The sequence below is a fragment of the Leptopilina boulardi genome, unplaced genomic scaffold (assembly GCF_019393585.1).
Source record: "Leptopilina boulardi isolate dan_hultmark-lab unplaced genomic scaffold, ZJU_Lbou_2.1 LbouV2_302, whole genome shotgun sequence".
In the NCBI taxonomy this organism is placed as follows: Eukaryota; Metazoa; Arthropoda; class Insecta; order Hymenoptera; family Figitidae; genus Leptopilina; species Leptopilina boulardi.
In genome coordinates, this window is record NW_026137866.1 from 489,126 (window position 1) to 513,926 (window position 24,801).

Here is a 24,801-nt window from a genome sequence, read left to right on the forward strand (position 1 = left end):
TTTTTAAAATTTTATAAGACAGTATATAGAATATATGTGTAGAAGTTGAAAAAATTGTGATAATAATGTTAAAAGAAAAAATGAATTTCAAATTTCCCGCAAGAGTAACAGCGCCGGAAGCCGTCTGGGTTCGAGGCTTCATTGCTTGGAGTCCGTGGATGTGAACCTTTGTTTTGTACAGAAGAATGGCTGCCATCTTTAGTTTTCGATGGATGTTTTCCAAAGATCTCGCGAATTCTTATTATTATTGCGATATTTAATAACGTGATTTTATCAAAAACAGTGCAATAACGTCATCCGCGATGCAATAAGTGTTTTGACGTTGTTTATTCAAGCTGCCCTGGTACCAGTTTCGTTAAAAAATGCTTGTGTTTACATCTCAGTTTGAAACGAGCTTGTATATTCCTGTCATATTAAGGTAAGAGACGCTTTAAAGTGCAAATTAATAAATGCAAAAAAGGGATTTGCCTTTCTTGTGAATATTATCCATAGAAGATTGTTTTCCACGCTTAATAATGCTTTCCGATTATTCGAATATGATTTCGGTAATCATGCAAATTGTTACATACTAACGGTCTTTCATTGCAAAATTATTAATAATAATATTAAATTTTGTTTAAAAATGTGCAATTTTCATGATTTTATAATGCATTTTGGATAAGTTACGAAGTTAGGTTATTGGACGAAAAATTGTCTAAAACCTAACCAAAAAAACTAAACGTGCTAAAGAATAAAAAAAAAAATTAATACGCATTCTAACATTGTGGTGATAGTGAATTGTGAAATTGCGTTTGTTTGTTAAAATTTGCAATAAATTCGGTTTGTTGCAAATTTCATTTCACCATGGTGGTAGCAATGGCAAAATGAGCGAGGGCAAGTCAACCACTTCATATACCCACAACTGACTATACTAACATTCAAATCCTAACTAAAGCTTTGTTACTAAATTCTCCTATTATCCTAAAGTGTTTTGTTTCGAGTTTTACAAGAATTTTAGTTTACTAACGTGAAATGTGTATTCAAGTCCATTTTGTAAATTAAAGAAAAAAAAAAGAATTCGTTTTGTTACAAACTATCACAATTGACAGTTTGTTAAATGATTTTTTTCTTTTTAGTTTGAAGCAGTATTGTCTTTAATTTGATTTTGGATTCAGTGTATAATAAAGAAATGGATATTTTCTGCGAAAAAAAATGCATCAAGAAGGTTGCAAATGTCAAACTTAACATCCAAAAATGCAAATTTATTATAATCATTTTGTCCTCATAAATATTGATTATGCTAGTGAAAAACTTCAAATGGCAAACGAATCATAGTGTCTGAGAAGATATTCTTAGACTAGGTATCTGTTTATGTGACTTTATGACCTCCAGTGAGAGCATTGAAATTTGGTGATTGTAATTCTCACCAAAAATTTCTTTGTCAATAATTATTGATATGATTGTTTTTCGTTTAAAATGGACTTGAATCTACTTATTATTTTAATGCTATTATACATTAATATTATTTTAATTATAATATTTTGAATTTATGTTTATTATGTTTACAATTCGTGAAATTAAAATAGAAAAATAGATCTCTATTTTGTATATATGAAATTGCAACATTGAGGTCTAGTTTTAATGACACATTTGTTATTGAACTTAATTTAATGAAAATTTTTATTAATTGTAAAATAATTTCTGCTTATTATTGACTAGGACAACCCGGCCGGTGAAGAATTTATTTGTCTAACCTCACAGAAAAGTTTAAAATACATATCAAAGTTGGAAACACGAAGAAAATATATAACAGTTCGGCGGGAATATAAAAATTCTACCAGGAGGCGCTCGATTCGCCATTTCAAGAGCGGCCATTTTGAAATTCTCCCCTTTTCCCTGCGTGACCGCCGTTCCTTTCCCCTTAATTCACTTTTCAGCAGCAATCATTTCCCCTTTCCTCCCCCCACCCCTTCACTCTCTTGTGTTCTTGGTTTAATCTATCTCTCTTCTCCTCTATCGTTCGTCTTTTAAGTTTTCTCTCTCTCTCTCTCTTTTTCCTTCACTCTCTTTGTGTACAACTTCCATGCTAAATTCTTGCATACGTCTCCACTTTGCTTTTCGTCCTTCTCTGCGAGTTTCAAATACAACCTGCGCTAAAACATTCTCTCAAATTCATCGATTTTTCTTACTTATTATTCTATATATTTTTTTTTGCAATGATCATTTGAAAATGGAGCAAGCTACCTTCATCCGTGATTTAACTCATTATATCAGGCTCATCAGCCTTGGATTTATTGCTTTGGGATAAGAAAATTATAAATAAAAAAAAAATTATTACGTAGTTTCAAAGAGAAACCTCCAATTTCACATTGGAGAAAAAAAAGAGGCTGAGTTGGCTTAATTCTTTTTTTTTTTGCAGAATATCAAATTAGAATTTCCTCGAGTTTTAATTTATTTTATAAATTTTATTTAGTTTCATTGCTCTCTTTGAAATTTTTTTATGATTCTAGTCGTGATAAATTTTTCCTAATAGTGAAAATTTAACAAAATTTCATCTGCTCCATTTTCTATTTTGGCATTTTGCCATTCCATAGTGTCAGCTAATCCTAATAAAAATATATAGTTTAATTATATCTCTCTTGATCGTTTTTTGAAAAAGAAAAAATTGTAGACAAAAATAGAACAAAATATCGTTTCCATATAATTTTTTAATTTTTGCCTCTTAAAAGAAAGAGATTTTCTATTTTTCCAATTCACTTTAGAATCTTTCTCATAACACAGTGAGAAACAAAATTCCTTTGGCCAATTATAATTAAATTTTGTAATCTTTTTTTGAAGTGTGCTTTTAAGAATATGGTGTTTTCTTGTAGGGACAATATGATGAAAAAGAAAGATTATCTTGTTCGCTCATCAATAGACGGAAGTGCCGGAAGTATACATCATGTGTTGTATATCAGCGTCCCTTCTCTATTTATCTCTCTCTCTCTCTTTCTCTCTTCGTTGAGTTGGCAGCGTTTTCTGCGCATTAGGTGCATCGCGGTACATGGTACATCGACCTTCTACTAGCAACTCTTTCGCATCTTGTTGCCTCCAGGTCAACACCAAAGACCATGCAAGCAGGTTTCACTCTATAATCCAAGAAAATCTCATGCATCCAAAGATTTTTCCTGCACTAAGAGAAAAATGTAAAAATTATTGACGAAATTAATTAACAAATTACAAATTTTATAATTTAGAAAAAAAAAGAAATTTTTTTTTTTCTCTTTAATTTGCACAATTTTTTTTTTCCAAAGAAAAGATATTAAATTTTGCTGATTTAATTTATTTCTAAATTGCATTCAGTGGAAAAATTTTGTTCTTCTTTAATTGCATCATTTTCGTATATATATGAAATTAAAAATAATTTCGCTGTCTCGCGATAAAATTTCAATCAATAATTTCTAATTGAGAGAATTTTATAAATAGAACAATATTCTCTAAAGTAGTTATCAGATATAATTATAATTCAATAACGATAGTTTCTTATCCGTTCAATAACACGTAGTTTTCACCTGTATATATGTATTTTCACTCCCACTTGTATATATTGATGTGAGAGCCCTTTTGCGTCACGAATACGTAGGCAAGGATGTAACATTGCGCAGAGCCCTGTGGGTGTTTCCCAACCTACCCCAACTCTAAAGTTCGTATTGATCTGTCCCTTCTGTCTTTCTTTTTTTTTTTCCTTCTCTCAACCTGTCACAAATATGTGATTGAACAAACAACCATTTTTTTTGCCAGATTTTGTAATTCCGAAATTTTTTAATTAACAATGATTTAAAAATATTTATAGAATATTAATTTTAAGAAAAGATTTTTTGTTTATTAAATTTTAAATATATATATATATATGTTTCAGGTAAATTTGAAAAAATTTGTTTGCAAATTAATTTTGATTTTTTGGAATGGAGTGGATCGATTATAGAAATAAAATTCTTGTTGAAACTGAGATTGCGAGAGAAAAAAAAAAAAGAGATGATGAGAGGAAAGGGTCGACATTCGAAAAAGGACGAAGTACTACGATTCGCGTGGGTGGGTCGCGGCTGCGAGAGAACGTGGGTGATGCCAGTTGTGAGGTGAATCGTATCGACCGCAAGGGAAGTTCTCACACGACCCTGAGCTGTATAATATACAGAGACGATGAAACAGATATGCTTTCGCAGATATGTATACAAGACACAATAGTCGATCAAAAAATGTTTTTAAACGTTTCCAAAATATTTATCAATATTTTTAATTTTAGATTTCCAATTGTGGAAGAATAGAGAAATGAATATTGAATTTTCATTATCTTGTTTAATTGGTGTGAGATTGTCATTTATTTTATTTTTCTCTTTCAGTAATTGGTTCAATTTTTTTCTAAATCGTGATGATCATATTTTTCTAAAATGCGTTAATCATCGCAAAAACCACATTCATGTGTGTATTTTCACTATCAATCAATTGCAATATTGGTCGCTCACCTCCAATATACATAGACGATGAGCGTGACCCTCCCGATTCACAATTGAGTGTGCGCATACAATTGTTGATAGATATGGTAAAAGGCGATGGAGGGTGGAAACAAGATGAAGTAAGGGATACTGTTAGGGGTTGAATGCGTTTGTAAAACAATCTCGGTAGATGGTAGCAGCAGCTTTGATAAAATCACATCCTTTCATCTTCTTAATATTTCTTTTTTTAGTTTTATATTTTCGTTTTATTTTTATTATTTCTTCTTTTATTCTTCGTTTTAGTAAACATTTTTTTTTTTGGTATTTATACTAAAATTAGTATATTCGCTGAATTTTTCTCGAAAGAAAAATCTCAAGAATTTTAAATTTGATCGATGGAAATTTTTTTTTAATATTCAGTCTTATGCACATATTTGCAGGATTGTTCAGTCACTTGCACGATTGAGGATAAGCGTCGTAAAATAATTGCGTAATGTTTTTAAATAGAACCTCAGGCATTATTATGTTGATGCTTTAATTTTATAAAATGAATTTAAATTCTTCGAAATTGCTATTAAATGACGTTTTCTTTCTCTGAGAAAAAATAGGAAATTTTTTTAATCTCAGACGTTTAATAAAAAAAATTTTTTTTTTATTTAATTTGAAAAATGAATAAAGTTTTGAATTGCAAAGAAAAAAATTAATTAACCGACCAACGGTTGTATATATCTGCTTTTTTTAGTTGTCACGAGACTTGTATATAATCTACACATGATACAAAAAATGTATCGATGAAACTTATGATTATTAAATAGTCACTTAAATACTGGTAACACGAGTTTTTCAAATGGAAAACGTATTTTACAAAAAACAAAATTTAATTTATAGTTTACAGAAGAAAAGTATAATTTTTAATTAGTAATTTTTTGTCAAATATGCAAAAAAGAATTATTATTAATTCATATCAATAATTAAATTTAGTTACTAATTTTCTAAAGTTAATATGAAAATTTTAAGTCATTTAAAAAAATCAAATTGTCCCTATAATACATAAAAGGCCTTGTGAAAAAAGTAGTGGGATAAAGTCTTACATATTCATCAACTTCTCGTGACCTCGCCTATATTTTTATGACGCACTGGTCCAGGTACCCATTGTATTGAAAAAAAAAAATATATCATTTCTTATTTGAAAGCAAATAAAATCACATTTATGATTTGTCAAATAAATAAATATTATAATTGTAGAAAAAAAAAATTGAACGAAATAAATCTAAGTTGTTATATAAAAATACCGAAATTGAATCTTTGTTTTAGGTGAGAACAATTCCATAGGAGACTAAAGTGTCATCGCTCTGATTGTCGATGGCTGGTTATGGGTAACGCGGATAATGCAAACGCATGGAAACCCGGATCATTCGTGCAAAATGATTCTCTCAACAATCTCAGCATCTCTCAGTTCTCAATGTGCAAGAAAATCTGGTCCAGTGACCAGTGGAGAGGTCCCATGATAGTCAGTTAGTAGTGCTCGCGCACGCGCTGCGCAGAAGATCACAAGCAAACACAACGATACCTGTGGTAACCTTGGAGGTAAATGGCGGTCGACAATAGGTACTCCTTGGAACTCCCCATCCTTTTCTCTTCTTCTTCTTCTTCTTTTTTTTCTTCTACTACTTCTTCTTCTTTCTCATCTCGGCATTCCTTTTTCTCTCCCCCGCGCACAACTTCTTTCAAACAGGGTTATATGATACCGCCATCCTCGACACTCTATGAATCGAAAAGACAATTACACTTTTTTTTTTTTTAAGTGTAATGTGTCCCCCTTTTTATGTGAAAATAGATACACATTTTATTTCAGATATTAATACTTCTATATTATTAGTTTAGTTGCCAATATTTTTTTTAATCTCAAAAAAAATTGTTCTGAATTATTTTTTTAATTTTCTTCATTTTCTTAACAAAAAACAAAATAGTTTTCAGAAAATTTGATATTTTCGTCTTTAATGATCGAGTTGATATTTTGAAATTCCATTAGGAACATTTATTTGGCTAATTTCCAAGAGATTTGAAAACGATTCTATGATTTAAAATAAATATTTTGGTAGATGTTTGAGATTTTGACACAATTTATCTTGAAATTGTTTTTCGAATAATTTAGAATGGCGAAATTTTGATCTTCGAGAAATGGGAACTTAATGAATTTTGATCGCATCTTTTGAAAAAATTAGAAGAAAAATTTTCATTTCGTAAAATTAAATTGTTAATATTCTCTCATTGAAAATTGAAATCTTAAAATAGAACAACACGAGTTGTGTTTATATGAATCGAAGATTATTGATTACTATTTAAACCAATGTCTCGTTCCAAGAATATATCGAGAACGAAAATAGAAATGTTTAGCATATTTCTTCTATTATCGAATTAGTTATGATTTCTTTATCTAGAATGTAAGAGATTATTTTTTGTAATTTCTTCTCAATATATTTTTATATTGTAGCAAAGGGAGAAACTCGGGAACAAGATGGCCATCTTGCTGGAGTTTGCGGAACGCGTACCAATGAATTACGTATCGACCGTCGCGAAAGTACAAAAAGGGAATTGCAAAACTGCCAGAGAGAAAGAGCAGTTAGGGATAAGGCCAAGAGTGCGAAGGGCATAGCTTTGTACTTTCATTTTGTTTTTTCTTCTTTTTAATTAGTTGACTTCACTTTCTCACAGCATTTTAAAATCTTTCGATTTCATTCTTAAAACGATTTTCGTTTTCATTTTAAAATCATTTTATGATATTCACTTGCAATTTCGTATAACATATCTAATATTATATCACGAAATTTGTTGGCAAAATTTTTGGCAGTGTAAAATAACAAAAATAACTTGGCTCGATATATTATCCCTCCACAGGCGTGTAGAAATTTTTCGACAACTATAAAAGAGTTGAAACTGGGTGATTAGAATTTTTAAGAACTCGTTTGGCTACCGTTTCGTCTAAAGTGATTTTTTGTTTTTTAAAGGACGAGTTCCGATTTTGTTTTTTTCTTTTCTCGATCCCTTCGCTTATTAGCTGTCTCTTTTCTTCCCTTTTGGATTTTTTCTTTCTTTTTTTTTTCTCAACAAGTCTATATCCATAAGTCTATATCCACATTCTCGTTCGCATCTTTCGTTTCTCTTCCCTGAAGAGACAGTTGAAAAGTGAAGAGAGGGTAGCGATACCGGTTATTGGCGGCGACTGGCATATTTCACCGGGTGTCCAGCAATCAGGCCTTTGTATATATATATATATATCGTTCGCAATACACTGCATGAATTTTCTATGCCGCAGACCTCGAGTAGCAAAAGGAGAAATATATCTTTTATATATGTATATAAAAGAGAAAGAGAGAGGAGAAGATTGTTATAAGGGGGAGAGAGAGTGCATTTAAAATTCAACCTGGAGTAGGAATAGACATTGATGCTAGGCATTATACACTGTACACCGATTAATCCTTAGTTTATACACACGCAATTCACGTCGATCACTTTCTGATCTTTCACACCCTATTCTACTTTGTCGACTGATTTCTCCGACCTCAGGCCGTTCCAATTGCTTGCTAAATTATTAATTTGGGACAATTTTTCCAAAAAAAAGGCACAAATTTGAAAAATTGAAGACAAAAATTGTTTTTAATTTCAAAAAAAAAAAAAAATTGACATCAAAAATTTGATTTCGATTTCAAAAAATTATTCCTTTTTTTAATTTGTGAAAACAAATTTTGATTTCAATGAAAAAAATTGAAACGAAAAATATTTTGTCTTCCTTTAATTGTCGATCATTTAAATAAATATTTATTTAGATGATTGTCAAAAATTTTGAGAATAATTGAACTGAGATGAAAGATTTTTTTTAGAGAAGAAAAAATTAAATTATTAAATTTTAAAAAATGCAATTTTAATTTTGTTGAATAATTTTTTATAATAATATATGAATACGGAGAGTTTAAACCATGAAATATTAATGTTTATAAAATACTCAAGTTAGAGAATGAAATAAATTTAATAAAATTGTTTTTAGAGAACACATTGAAGAATAATCGTTGCGAGAATAATTTTGGTTTGCAACGAATCAATGTAAGGGTCGAGGTACGCCAAGTAGGTCGCTGCAAATCCCATTGCTGCCAACAGAATCGACCGCGAGGAGCAAAGGCAACGACTTTCCGTGACGAGCTCTGCTCACTTTACTCTCGGAAGCTCGTTAATTCTATCAACTCAATAGTTTGGTTCACCAAAGAGACACAGAGTCCCCTTTCCTCCAACTATTGCAAATACCATATGATTTATCAAAAAAAAAAAATTTAGTAATATAATCACCGATAATTGAATCCAATTTAAATTTTTAAATTGTTCTTAAATTTAATTTATCGAATTTATTACACATTAGTCAACACCACTTTTAATTTATTTATAATATTCCATTTTATTGAATATTATATAAAAATATCCGAATTTTAATAATTGTCAAAAGATTTTTTTGGACTCGATAGAAAACTATTCGCATAACAATATTCATTATCGTTGAGATAAGAATACAATTTACAGTCAGATATTACGTAGTTTTTTTTTCTCACACTCTGATAACTAACTGATAAAAATTATTGACAAACAACCGGTCGAAGCGTTTAATAAAATTTTATTGTCTCTAACTTGAGTATTATTATAAAAAAAAAAAAAAATGTTTATTTCTAAAAAAGAGAATTTTATGTGCACATTCGTTTATGTATTAAATTGAAACTAATGTCTATACAATAGACACCTGACGGGAAATTGAAATTTTTATTTAAATATTTAACAAAAAGAAATTTTTTTCTATTGTTTATCAGAACTATTGCTATAATTTTTTTTTATTATGTGGCAACGCTGTTTGCAGTTACAATTTAACATCATTTATATTCACTTCCGGTACTCACGACCTTTTAACACCCGCTTGCATTCGGGGTACTTGTAACCAGCTTCGAGATAAAAGACGATATATTTTTTTTCTATTACCAAATTTACATATACATGTATTTTGATTTTCTCTACGAAAAAAAAAATAAATTATAATAAATTTTGAACTAAATTATTTTAAACGAAAGGAAGCTTATCAAAATAGGTTACGTGTATTTATATCGATTTAATGTTATAAAAAAAAAGTATTAAATTTTTTTTTAAATTGAAAAATTTTTTTCTATTAAAATTATTTTTAATTATTTAATTAAATTATTATTAATAACAATAATTAATTATTATTTATTTAATAACAATAATTTTAATAGAAAGAAATCAATCTAAATATATTTATTTCGAACGAAATCATAACCTCGGTCAATTGAAAAATCATTGTATGCACAATCCGTGGGTAGAATCATTGCCAAGGTATTACAATAATTTGTTACGTATCCATTGTACATTAATGAAAAATAGTCGCTATTTGCCAAGATTTATCATCTGTCGTTAAATCTCGTTAAAGTAGAATTTTTTTTTCTCCTATAATAAATTTAAACGATTTTGTAAATGAGCTTCACGTTTTTTGTTTGTTTTGTAAACATGAAAATAACATGAGAAATTTAATTATTAACAATGATAATAATGAGACAATTGTTTATTAAGAAAATTTGTCTTTCAAATAAGTTGATTATATAAAGTTCATATACGATGAAAATCATTGTGAACATGCGTCAATTAGTGATCAGCGGAAGGTCGTTCCAATTAGGGACGTCACGTAAGCTCGTATTCCATTAACATCTCACCATTTTACTTCTTACACGTAAATTGATTTGTTTCATATATATATATATATATATATATACAAAGTTAACGATTTTGCTTTAAATAGAAATATATAGATGTCTTACTTTCTATTTAAAACGAGTAGACGAGATTAATTTCTTAATGGATTTATTCAATGAAATAATTTAGATATATTCATTTAATATTTTAATCTTATATAATTTTTATATTATGATTATTAAGAGAAAATATACGTAACAGTGAATTATTAATCATATTAAAAATTATAACAGGAAATTGAGAATATTAAACTAGATGTAAGAATAGAAACAGTAGAATTTAATAAAATGAATCTCAATTATCCCCAAATAGAATCAATAAATGAGACTTGAGATTCGAAAGTTTTGATTTTATGCAATTCTTGTGACAATGCGAAAACGACCTTCTTGTTAGTTGTTTAATATAAGTTGAAAATAAAGAGAGAGGACTCTTTAAGACTTTAAAAAGATACTCTGTTGACAACACAATGAAATCATTGCAAAAACGGGGACGTTCAATTATTATATTTTTATCGTCAATGTTACACTACATATTTTCGAAAAGATATATTTCAATTTTTTTTTCTGTTTAATGAAAAATTTATATTTTTTTCTATTTTAAATCGTTTCTCTTCAAAGAAACGTTTTTACAACGAGAAAGAGAGAGTTATTTGAGGTAATTGTGGAGAGATTGTAAAACTAGTGAGATTTTCTAATTGAATCGTGAGGCTTTTTAATTTTTTTTATTATAAATATAAATATCAAAGTTTGTTCCAGAAGCTTCCAAAACATGATTTAATTTATACTACTATTGATTTTAGAAGTCTGAATTCTTTTTATAAGGAAGAAATTTTGTATCAAAATTAAATCATGAATAGTTTTAAAGAAAGTCTTACGTGACTATTGTGGTAATTAGAATCTCGAATGTAATGTACGGGCGTAAGAGTCGATTGTATGATATTATGGACTTTGAGAAAGTTGCTCGTGGTTGGTCCATTCCTTTTGAGTACTTCCGTCTTTTCTCTCCCTTACCCTCTCTTTTTCTCTCTCTTTCTCTCAAATCCTTAACATTTATTGAAAAAAAAAAAGTGAAACAAAAAAAATTAATGTTCTCCAGGCAAATAATTCATTTTTCAAAATATTTTTTACGAAAACTATTTTCGAATATACAATATTAATGATTAATTTTGTATTTTTGTTTCAGCTTATGGTACAGGATCCTCAAATAGTTTTTTCAAAGAAAAAGAAAAAAAAAGAAAAAAAACGTGAGTGGAGAGTTATTTGAAAAAAAAAAATCGCTAAAGCCATTTACAAGATATTTTTATTCAACGGATTTGTAAGGCCTTCAAAACGTCGACTCCATCAGTGATCAAGTTAACCGGGGGAGGATCAGGTGGAGGTGGGGAGAAATCATCCCCAGGTCCAGGTCCACCTCCCCCAACAATTCAAACTGAAACTGAAAATCGTTCCAGTGATAATAATGGATCCGAAAGAATTGATCACGCGGAATCGAATGCAGAAGCCACCATGAGTTTTGTATTTCAGTTAGGTTCTGTAAATAATGCTGAAGAAGTTGAGAATAATAATCCTCTATTGGCAACTACAGAAATAAACACCCCCCCATTAACAATTGAAACATCTCTTCCAAAATCTGTGATCGCTGGGGCCAAGTCTCAAAATGTACAGAACCTGAAGTCCGTCAATTCATCTGTAGTCTCCATTTCTTCAGCAAATCCGTCGGCTGTGAAACCTATTACTGTTACCTATCCAATGAATAAAAATTCAAAACAAACGGAGAAAATCAGCTCACAAACAAATACGACTCAGGTTCTGACGACACGTGTCATTTCACAAAAAGTCACGTCCAATTATCAGTTGCATTCACTTCCAATTAATACCACTTCCCAACTAAAGCAACCGTCATCTTCTATTGGAAGCTCTCTTTCAAACACTCCAATACAAATGTCGAATTCAGGTCAGCCAGTTAAAGTTCAAGTTACCTCTGATATAACCATCAACAAACAATCACCACCAATTCAATCCGTTGCCGCTGGACAATTAAAACTCCAACAAATTACCGTTCAATCGGTTAATAATTCACCGATTCAAAATATTCCCAATAATTCTAATTCGACAATTCAGAGGATACAAAACAAGGGACAAATAGTCAATCAGAATGCAAGTCAACAGCAAACTCTAAATCAATCGAGCAATCAGCAACAGCAGATTCATCAACAGAATTTGAATCAACAGTCGACTACAAATAAACCCAAAATTATTAGTAACGTCTGTCAAAATCCTCCAATTCAACGAAACGCCATCACAAGAATGCAAACAATGGTGAAATCGCAAAATCCTCAAATTACCATGAATCAAGTTATGAACAACGCAAATATGCAGCGAGTGCAAATTAATCCAAATGTTCCAAAAGCTCAGGCACCAAATGCTCAAAAAGTGCCACCGAATTTCAACAACCAAAAACCATTACCCCAGGGTATGAATAATTTGAATCCTAATCATAAAATTCAACAGCAACAACAACAACAACAACAAATCAATCAGCAAGTTGTTCATAAGGTGCAAGCATCACCAAAAACAACAGTTAAACAACCGCAAACAGTTATAAATAATGCTCAAAAATCTGTAACAATGCAAAAACAAGTTGTCCAACCACAAGGACAACAGGTAATTCAACAAAATCAGAAATTACAAACACAACAGCAAAGGCCAACAGTTGTTGGTAATTTACACAAATCACAAACACTTGTGAATGTCAATTCAAATCGAAATCAAACAACAGTTTCGAAAAGCAATAGTGTACCAAATATAATGAAAGTTCAGCAAAATTCCAATATTTTAACGACTACTGCTAAAGGTGGTATTACACAATCACAGGTTAATGTACAGCCCACATCACATTTACAACAGCAATTGTTACATCCGAATCTCCATCAACAAATGCAACAAATTCAAATGCAAAATCAACATGGCCAACAATTGCAAAATCAATTACAAAATCCACAATTATATCAAGTTCAACAAATTCAAAATCCACAGATTAATCAACAATTTCCCCAACAGCAAATAATGTTACAAAAACAAGCTCAAGTTCCAAAAAGTCAAAATATACCGACTATGCATCAAAAAGGAGGAGCGACTATAACACCAGTTCCTAATAATCAAAAGCCGGGAAATTTGAATTTAAAGGTACAACAGCAGCAACAGCAACAACAACAGCAGCAGCAGCAAATGGTTCTTCGTATGGCAACACAAAAGAATCAACAACAAAATATTCATGGAAATGTTAAATTAACTCAAAAAGTGACAAACATTGTAAAAACACCGAGTCAACAAAATTCCATGCCACCATTTCAGCGAAATGTGAATTTTCAACCTGTGAAAGTTGTGCAACAAACGCAAAATGTAATTTTTCCACAGAATGCACAAAAACAACCGGGTTGTATTAAAACAATTCCACCACAAAAGCCAGGACCGAAGAATAATTCAACAAAGGGAATGGTGAAAACTTCAATGAATACAAATATGACATCATTGAAGGGACAAAATGTGACTCAAAATTTAGTGCAAAAATCGACTATTAAAACGATAATGCCACAACAACCAGGTGGGCCAAGTATGTTGGTACAAAAGGGTCAAGTTCCAAAGGTGCAGCAGCAGCAACAACAACAACAACAACAGCAGCAGCAACCTGTTCAACAGAAACCAGTTCCAATGCATTTTCCACAGCAAGTGAAACAACAAATTGGTCAAGTTAAAACATTGCTTCCTGTTACTTCCAACGAACCTCGAAGGGATACGGAAATAAAGTAAGAATCTTTGTTTCAGATCCAAAACAAAAAATAAATTTGTTTATTGTAATTTAAATTTTGTAAATAATTTTCAAATTATTTTTTTTACAGAAATGAAGCTGTTATTACTGAACCGAAGGAAAATGATTCTCAAAATCGAGCTCAGTCTCCATCGAGAAGAATGCCGTTACCTTACGAGGTGGTGCTTTATTTACTCCAGATTTTTAGTAAAATTTTTTACAATCATAAATCAGATCAAAAAGTCAAATGTAAATTTTTGTTTAAAAAAATAAGATTTACATTTTAGTTCAAATATCGAATTAAAACTCAAAAGAATTATATTTATCGATTATTTTTTGGTCTGAATGTAACATTTCTAAATTTTTTCCCTAAGTGTATAAAATTTAAAAAAAAACAAAAATAACTGTCCTTTTTGTACTCATTAATTTTTTTAAATTTTAGTGTTTGCAGTTTGTTCTGCAAGACCACAATTATGGTGCTCCACCGCCTAGAACACCACCACCCCAATCGCCGCCTCCACATCCTAAACAACAGCCTGTTAATGGGGCCAGCTGTTCTGCAGTTGTTACTCAAAATTCTTTCATTTATGGTCCAGGTAATGAATATTCTATAAATTTAATTTTTCAAAGTTTAAAAAAAATAAAAAGAGATTTTTTTTAATAATAATTGTTTTTATTTAGCCACACAAACAACGACTGTTGAGGATGATGCCCAAAGTGCTATCAGCAGTGAACAGGGACGCGAGGCCGAACCCGAAGGTGAAGAAACAGAAACTGCACCTGAAGGCGAAGGCGATGATGAAGACAGCATTACTCGTTGCATTTGGTAAATTAATTTTTTTCATATTAAAATTTTTCTACAATTATAATTTATTACAATAATACTAATTAATATATTTCTTTTTGCAGCGATTTTGAACACGACGACGGATACATGATATGTTGCGATCGTTGTTTAGTTTGGCAACATGTCGATTGCATGGGTATTGATCGATCAAATATTCCCGATGAATATCTCTGTGAAATTTGTCGACCACGTCGTGTCGATCGACAAAGAGCGCGTGCACTTCAAATGCGTAAACGTGAGGAACTCTTAAATTCCGATACAACATCCGATTCATCGTCAACAACATCAGTTGATACAGACGTTGGAACAACAAATGCAAATCCAAAAAAACGCTCTCTTCCACAACATACACCACGACGAAAATCAGATCCCCCTCAAGTTAGACGATTGAATAATAACAATAACAATACTGTTAAGAGACAAAGACGTGAAACACATCCACGACAGCCAAGTACCGTGCGTCAGAAAAAAGAAACAGTGAAACGCGTTCCTGGTAAACGAAAAACAAAACGAAGAATGAGCATGGAGGATAAAGAAGATGAAGCTCAAGATTCGTGGGGCTCAAATATGGCACCTCTACGACAATGGATCGAAAGATATGAAGAAGCAGTGACAAATCATTATAGTCCTGAACTTCGTGCTCGTATATCCAGCATTAAAATTAATGGCACTCACAATGATCTCAGACAGAGTAATATTAATATTGCCGCAACTGGAAAATGTCGATTAAATGTACACAGTAATAGTTTGAGGTTTTTAGTTGCAACAATGTTTCTTCCATCAAATACACCTGTACTTGAATTACGTGGGAAATATATGTTAAGTACTCAACATAGGCCATCACATCCACAGGGTCGACAGCACGCACAACGTCCGGGTCCATTTGTATTTTTCTATCGTTTACCACGTGATGGAACGGAAGTTTGTGTTGACACAAGAACATACGGTAATGATGCACGTTTTGTTCGACGCAGTTGTAAGCCAAATGCTGAAGTTAAACATTGTATAGAAAAAGGAACTTTGCATTTATATATCGTCACAACAACGGCAATTGACAAGAATGCCGAAATAACAATTCGACACGAGCAACATGATTTATTGCTATCGCCGAATTCTAATTCTCAATTAATGTCACTTATTTGTGCGTGCAATAATCCCAAAGAGTGTCAAATTAATGCCACTGTTCCCCAGACGGCAAAGAAGAGCACCAATGGAGCGATTGGCGAAAATGCAGAGTGAGTTTTAATTCATTTTTCTTGTTAAATAAATTTTTTATGATTTTATTTTATTAAATTAATTTTTTCAATTGCAGAAGTGGAAGAGAAAAGAGAAGACGAGGAAGACGAACTACTGTCTGCGAGGAGAGTGAAACGGTTCCAACAGTTTCGAACCCTGGAATCGTACAACAACAGCAGCAGCAACAACCGCAACTTCAACAGCTTCATCAACAACAACAACAGCAACAACATCATCATCAACAGCAGCAGCAGCAACCACAACTACAACAGCAACCGGCACCTTTACCACCGCCACCAGCTCCTACAGTTCCAACTCCAGTTGTAACGCCACCGGCACCAATTGTAACGCCAGCGGCTCCGAAACGAAGCGCCTCAACTGGTAGCAATAGCGGAACAACGACTCGTCAAGCAGCTAAAGATGAATCCCAGCAATCACAAACATCGTTCACATCAATTGCGTCATCGCCATTACCAACACCCGAGAAAGAAAAGAAGGACAAGAAAAAAATGACTCGCGAAGAACGAAAAATGGAAGCAATTATGAAGGCTTTCGAAAGAATGGAAAAAGCCCAAGCGAGAAAACAAGAAGTTTTAGCGAGAAATGCTCAACGTAAAGAATCCGGTGGTACACACAGTGATAATGACGATAATCCAAGTATTTCACAAGTAAAACAAATAAAATCAACAACAATCTCCTCCACATCATTGATTGAAAAACCCATGAGACGAAAACGACGAAAGGGTCGAGCGCGAACAACAAGTTCATCACATTCACAAAGTGGTAATCGTCGATCAAGATTAAATTCCGCCGATTCTGATTTATCATCAGGCGATGAAAGTACATCAATTCAATCGCCACCATTATCGAGTCAAAATTGTCTAAACACACCCTATTCAAGTCGCATTCACACGCCGACAAAAGAAAATATCAACAACGAAACGGGCAATCAGGGAATATCAACAGCCGCTGGTTTATTACTCGCCTTGGCAAATTCTAATGTTCAGGGTCCAAGTTCACCGCCATTGAATCAACCAACACCAGTCAAGAGTCCAACGTGTGATAGTGGTGCAAGTAGCAGTTCACAAAGTTCAACGCCGTCCACTCCATTGTCATCGGCATGTCTCCTCGTGGCCGCTGCTGTTGGTCCACTTGCACCTGGTTTCAAATTTCCCAAAACAAAAAAAGTTCTTATGAACGAATGGCTCAAGGAATCACCTGATCCAGTTCAAGTGCATCATCCACAAGTCGCGTCACCCGATTTACGAAATATGATTACAAATACACCACACAGTACTCCACTCAATGTTATGGAAAAGTCACCCGACTTTCTCTCGCCAATTGATCCATCGACGGAATTTTTGACTCAAACTTATGCGGCCAAAGGATTGGCAACATTGGTCCAAGCTGTTAATTCCGTGTCAGGAATTTGTGAATCTCCACCACAGAGACGACAATCCCTCACTTCGATGAATCAACAACAATCATGTCCCGTCTCTAGTGGTTCGGCGAAAAAACGATGGTTAAGACAAGCCATTTCCGAGGAGTGTGATTCGCCAAATAGCCGACCCGAGAGTCCACCTAGTGAAATGGTTGTGGCACCACCGAAAAAACGACGAATCGCACGGGAAAGTTTGTCATCTGACAATTACACACCACCGACAACGCCAACTCTATTGATGCCAGAACCTGTTCATGTCAGGACGATGTCACACGAGGTAAGTAATTTTTCTTTTAGAAAAAAAAAAAAAAAATTGCTATCATTCATTTCTTTTCACTCGATAGCAGTAATTATTAATATTTAATTGATTAATTAGCTCCAAGTAATTTGTTTTAAAGTTTTGTTTTATTATTTTTAAGGTCGTTAAAATTAAAAGCAATATTGAAGATAAAGAAAAAGATATCAACTAAATAATCGACAAAGTTAATTTTAAAAATAATAATAATGTTTATTAATCATTCTTCGATAAAAGTAAAATAAAATAAAAAAAAATACCTATCAATTTTAGAAAAGATATTAAAAAAAAAGAATACTCGAAAGCATTGAGTAAAATTTATAAAGCATGCATGGATCCATAAAAGACCTTAGCCATTAAACTCTCATCGCCTCTTTGAAAATTGTTACTATGGAAACAGAGCGTCACTTCCTGTGCCAACCTAAACATTAATGGTCTGGGAGTCGTATTGTAAGATTTGATCTCATGATTAATAAATGTTGAACCCGTTTAAAATGCTTAAAAAAATTATAATGTGTTTTTTGCAATTAAAATTTTAAGTGAACAATTTTCATAAGTTTCAATTTTTATTTTCCAAATTCTTTAATTTTTTGTCTAATTGCATGAAATTCTGTCTAGTCTAACCTTTTTTTATTTTTTCATATTTCAGGACGAGTTTGTTGATCGTTTAAATTCACCAACATTGGATGAATCGAGAATATCGCAAGATTATGATTCTGAACCATTAAAGGATTATATAACAACACAACAAACTGCATCATATGAAACGGAATCTAAATTGAAAATTGACAATTCAATGTCGCCAATTTTACCAATAAAAAATGAAGTGAATATTGAAGAAAAAATTAAATTTGAATTAATTGCAACAAAAACGGAGGCAGTTATTAATGATATTTTGAAATCTGAAAAATTAGAAATCGATGATGTTTGTAAATCCGAAGCACCAATGGATGTATCGGATTCTAAAAGTGAATCATTTGAAATGAAATGTGAAACTCCGGAACTTGAGAAAATTATTCATGAAAATGAGAAAAATCATCAAGATAATGTTAATAAATCGGATGTTGATATGGAAAATCAAAATAATGATGATGATATTGAGACAGATGAATTTAGTTCACCAACTATTGTAATAAGAGAATCGGAGGCAATTTTAAAACAACGTGTTGCCAATATACGTCTTGAATTTAATAGTAGTAATGTAACACAAAAAATTGATGATACTAAATGTGAAGTTGAGAAAATGGATGATAAATCAGATGTTGAATTTGATTTTGATGAATTTGATGTTGAGGCGCAAATGAAGAAAATTACCGGCGATGATGGTGATGATTATAAAGAAAAAGTCGATACATCATCGGAAAAAGATAAAAGTATGGATGGACTCGAGGGACTTATGGATAGTTCCAAAGAGGATTCTGATTCAGATGAAAAAGATGTTGAGGATTTCAAGAAGTCTCCTAAGCAGGAGACAGTCGAGGAAAGAGCTTTCAAGGTAAATATCTCACTTTTCTTTCAAATCAAAATGTTTTTTTATTTAAAAATTTTCAATTAAATTAAAAAATTAAATTTTTGCAGGAATTGGAATTAACATGTAATACTGCGGAATTTAGCGAAGAAATTAAAGAACCAAAAGCGAAAAGTCCAATACGAGAAATTGAAAAACCCGAGCCAAAACCAGTTGAAGAATTGAAAGTCGATGTAATTTTGCCAAAAATTGAGGAAGTTGTGGAGCAAAAAGTATTTCCGTCAATGTTGCCGTTGAGTGAGAGAATTCGTAAAAAACCTGAACCAACACCAATGCCAAAATCACATTTAGACATTGAAGCAGCAATTATTGAATCGTCAATTGAAATGGAGGCAAAATTAATAAATAATGGCGAAGATAAATCGTCAATGTTATCGACTGCTTTACGGGAATTGTTAGAGGCTCAAATTGATGAAGAACCAATGGAAACCGTTGTAAAGACGGAAAATTTGGAAAAATCGGATAAATTGGAAGAAGAATTCTCACCTATTTTAGAAATGAATCAAGATAAACCCGTGGTGGAGGAAGAAAATTTACAAGTTACAATGGAAACTTCAGTAATATCATCAGTAGTAGTTAATCAAGATATTTCAGTAGATAATCAAGATAATTCAACTGAGGTTATTATTACGCCCGTTAAAATTGCATCACCACCGAGAGAAGTTGGATTGAAGGATCCAAGATTAAAAGATCCAAGAACTTGTGGACCTAAAGATTCATCAAAAATGGAAACACCCGTCAAGCGCAAGGTTAGAATGGTAGGATTATTGTAGTGATTTTGTTTTGAGGCTGAGTCTCGTTTAAAAAAAAACTCAAGTAACAACTTCTTGAGGTTTCTCATTTATTTTTTTCAATCTTTTTCGCACATTGCACGTTTTGATAAATCTTTCTTTTACAACCGCATGTTTTGAAAGTCATTGCAGAAAAATTATCTAGTATTATGTGCATGCTAGTTATTATAATAATTATTTACAAAGTATATTTTTTTCATTAATAAAACTTTATTATTATTGTTTCAAATTGAATAATTTAAATGAAATTGTTTTTTTTTTAATTTTTAACATCACTAGATTATTATAAAAACATGTAGAAGAAAAAATTAAATGTGCACAAGTAGTTTTTATAAATAATTAAATTTTATGGGAGATCTGAAGTTGATACCTTTTAAAAAGTTTTAAATTTCGATTTACTAATATTGAATAATTTGTATACAGCTATCGATATCAGAGTACAGAAAACGAAAACAACAATCAACTGGAACTCCACCTGAACCGGAATCGTCGAATGATCCATCTTCGGATAAAGTTACTGCACGTGGCAGATCTGATAGTGCTAGCAGTGGAACCTCATCCCTAAGTTCCGATGAAGAAAGTTCGAAAGTTCCCCTTGACTTGCCCGGTTTATCAACACTGCCACTCTTCACAAATATCGACGGCGACGAGAAGAAAGGTGCGTTTCAACACTAAATTTTCCACTAATGATATTTCCATTTCTTTTACTATTAATTATTAATATTTATCGTTTCGTCAGGTATAATTTAATTAGTCGAAATTACCTAAACTGAAAGGCTTTTTTCATTGAATTTTTTTTTTCAGTAATTAATTTATTTAGAAAGTTTAAAATAATATTGCTATGAATTTTAATGAATTAGGCTATTGAAAATAAAGTGAATTGACAGGTACCGAAGAGGGGAAAATTGGTTGGTCGGCTGCGCCCACTTTGGTTGAACGTCAACGTGAAAATCTCACCGAAAGGCTAAAGAGAGAATTTGGACTGTTTCTCAGTGATGACGAGGAGGAAAGAGCACGAAAGCAAGGTACAAATCATCCTTTCTTTCATGAAAAGGGGTAAATTTATTTTCAATTTTTTATTTATTGTGAAATTTTTTTCTCCACAAGGTTTGAATGCAGAAGCGATATTGAAGGCCAGGAAAGAACAACCACCACCACCACCGCCAACTCAACCTTATCCAACGACAGTAACAACAAATACAACGTCATATCCAATTCAACAACTACCACCACAACCATATATTCCACCACCAGGTTCGGCATCTATTCACTATTCTCAATTTCCCACGAAACCATCGACAATTCAATATCAAAATTTTACCCCACAATCGCAAACAATTGGTCCAACAGCGAGCTGTCATAATGTTGAGGCAAATCAATTAACAACTGCAGCGACAACAACAACAACAACAACGCAACAACCGCAACAATTTTTAATTCCACAAGCGCCACCTGGATCAAATCCATATCCACCTCAATATGTGCCGCAAATAACAACAATTGCAACATCAAATTATCCATTGGGAACGCCAACGCCAGTACCAGCGCCAGTTCCAATGCCCGTTCCAATGCCAGTGTCGATACCCGTTGTTCCATTACCTGTACCACCGGTTTTTAATACACCACCACCTCCACCACCGTCATCATCATCCTCATCATCAGCATCAGCATCAACGACCCAAAAATCGTTTTTCAATCAACCAGCACCGAGATCGTAACTCTTATTAACATATAGCTTTATTCTAAATTAATTACTTTATTTTTCTTTTTTATTTTTTTAATTGTGTTATTCGAAATCCATACCATTTACAAAAGTCCTAGACTTTTCAAAAAACTAAAATATTCTCTATTTCTAGTACAGTTTATAAAACTTAGAACTTCTCTTTAAATCCTGTACTAGATGTGTACGACCGAAGAAAGTACAATTGTATATTTAATCGAAAGATCTCAAGCTTCCATCATTAATCGAAAGAGAATCGTTCTAATTTTTGATAGAGAAAGAGAGAGAGAGAGAAAATGAAGGTTAAAAAAAATTCTCCGGCCTAAATAAAAAGGCATGAAAAGCAAAAAAAAAAAAAAAAAGAATAAAAGATATATTTCTCATTCCAGTGAAGAGTGTGTTGTGATTGAGGTCGTAATATTCACGACCAAAATAAAGTGCGTCCTCGGGTATCGTGCACTTTTTATGTTCACAAATGTATAATATTGAATTTTCTCTCAAATTATACATTTGTGTACTATTGTTTATACACACATATATAATATAATATATATATATATGGTGCCCTATTACATTAAAAAGTATATAGAATTAATTCCATTTTTTGATAAAAAATGATAGCATGAATTTTTAGTATCGAGAATCAATGAGATCAATCATGGATTTTTGATCTCTGTGTTTAATATTAATATCTAATGTGCACACCTGAGAATTGCACTGTCCATCTTTATCTGTATATATTTCTTTGCATAATGCATAATATGATATAATAATATTAATATTAAGAATAATTAATAAATATAAAGTTATATATGTAATCATAGATTCGACAGATAAAATATAGATCTATAAACGACAAGTAGATAAAAAATAAAAATAGAGGCGCTCTGCTTTTCACTGTTTTTAAATGTTTGCAGAATTGTGTCCCCATCCCCCATAATTCTCTAAAATAAAAAAATTTTATATTTTTCAATTGTAAGATGCCCCACTAATTTAATTGTAATAAATGTAATATTTCAATTAAATTTTTCTTTTCTTTCTTTTTTTTAACATTGATTTCTAGATTAAAGAAAAAAAATCTTTTTAAAAATAAAAATCAAGTATTTTAAATACTGTGGTAGTTTTTTTTGTTTAGAAAAAAGTGACATTTATTCAAGTACAAAAACGACTTTTTGGTACAAAAATTCAAACAGATTCCCCCCCTTAGATATGCAGTCTGCTCTTTGAAAATGCTTTTGATGACTGCAATTTTTTCATATTTTTTTACTTTTGCACATATTGGATGTTTATTGCGTTAAAAACGATAAGATTTGTTCTCCCCCCATCCCCCTATTTTTTTTTCTTTGGGAGGAATTATATTTTTAATTAGAAATCTGTATAAAAAGTAAATTAAGCGCGTCTTTACCCAGTGCATCAAGATTATATTGCCTAAGCAACTAGAAATTAAGGAATGTTTCAGAATAATTATAAATATATATATATATAAACGTTTGTACATGTGTATATAATTAAGTTAGTTATTTAATTAATTATTCTGCTCGAAAAAACAAAACAAAAATGAAACTATTGCAGTATTGGCCAATCTCATTTAAAAAAAAAAATATTTTAATTGAGAAAATATTTGACAGGGATTCGACTATTTTGACAGTAATCGACATTATTACAATCTTCATCATTATTATAATATACGAAATCATTTAATTGGTAAAATAGAGATCACATCACTCTAATTTTAAGATGTTTTCATGAAAAAACGAAGAAAAAAAAATGTTGCAAAGGGATTATTATATAACTTGGACAGGACTATTGTTTCGCCTGGAAAATGCGAGTAAAAAAAAAAGAAAAAAAAATATAGAAATGCAAAGAAATATTTTTTATACTGATTTATTTCGTAAATAAGAAATTTAAAATTAATGAAAAAAAGAAACAAGAAAAAAACTGAGTATTCACGTGAATCTATTTCACTGAAAAATTAATTTTTGTCTTAAAGTATTCCAACATTGTATTTTTTTTTTTTTTTTTTTAAATTATTATATGTTCAAATTTTTTTCAAGTTTCTATTATACTTTTTTTAAAAAAAAATTGGAAACTTTAATTTATTACAAAAAGCAAAAAATGAAAAAAAATAAAAATAAATTTTGTTATATTTAAAAAAAGCGAGCCTGAATAAAATTGGAAAAAAAAATTGTTTTAATGAATTTTATTTGCAAGCATTGTTTTAAAATACTTGACAGTATTTTTTGTATTTTTTTTTTTTAATTAAATACTCTGTAGTCGTTATTTTTTTTAAACAGAAATATTTTGATACTTTCTCGTTGAGAAATATATATTTCTATCTCACGAGTGTGTTATTTCGATACTTTATAATTAACTTGCGAGTCGCACACTTTGAGGACAGTTTAATTGTTACTCTAATTGCTATAAAATATAAATTTTGTACAGCTTTTTTTAATTATTATTATTATCTTCTGTCCTCGGAGTTTTGTAAATATATATATTTAGTAAAATAAATTTAAATATATAAAAAAAAAAATTCTGGTGTCTCGCTTGCAATTTATATCTTCTCGAAATATATAATAATTATCAGAAAAAATAATAAAAAAAAAAGAAAAAAAAATATACATCATTGTGCTCGTATCACCCAGGCTGCCATTTGTATGATTGTATTGATCATCCCTTTAGCAAATTACGAAACCGCTGATTAAAAAAAAGAGCGAATAAAATAATATTTGTTATAAGGTTTCACAAATGAACTGGTTCAAATTAATCGTTTTTCTGTGTTGTACATAAAAACAAAATACTAGCTATGATGATGATTATTATATAATATTAATAATTATATATAGATTGCTATAAATACACGTATATATATAAATATATATACAA

At 31.2% G+C, this 24,801-nt stretch overlaps 1 protein-coding gene across 4 annotated transcripts; it reads left to right on the forward strand.

Annotated features, from left to right (window-relative positions):
* Positions 1-164: 164 nt before the first annotated feature.
* LOC127282705 (uncharacterized) lies at positions 165-22,940 on the forward strand. Of its 4 annotated transcripts, XM_051307136.1 has the most exons (13): positions 165-418; positions 5,766-6,038; positions 11,433-14,055; positions 14,149-14,239; positions 14,500-14,653; positions 14,739-14,883; positions 14,967-16,139; positions 16,217-17,858; positions 18,526-19,371; positions 19,455-20,162; positions 20,619-20,853; positions 21,083-21,220; positions 21,303-22,940. In XM_051307136.1, the coding sequence occupies exons 3-13, from the start codon at positions 11,756-11,758 to the stop codon at positions 21,911-21,913; spliced, it is 8,043 nt and encodes a 2,680-aa protein (XP_051163093.1). In that variant the 5' UTR covers positions 165-418; positions 5,766-6,038; positions 11,433-11,755; the 3' UTR covers positions 21,914-22,940. The 4 variants fall into 4 exon arrangements, with proteins under 4 accessions (XP_051163093.1, XP_051163092.1, XP_051163096.1 ...); XM_051307135.1 differs by lacking the exon at positions 5,766-6,038; XM_051307139.1 differs by lacking the exon at positions 5,766-6,038 and having other exon boundaries at positions 19,455-20,153.
* The last annotated feature ends 1,861 nt before the right edge of the window (positions 22,941-24,801 follow it).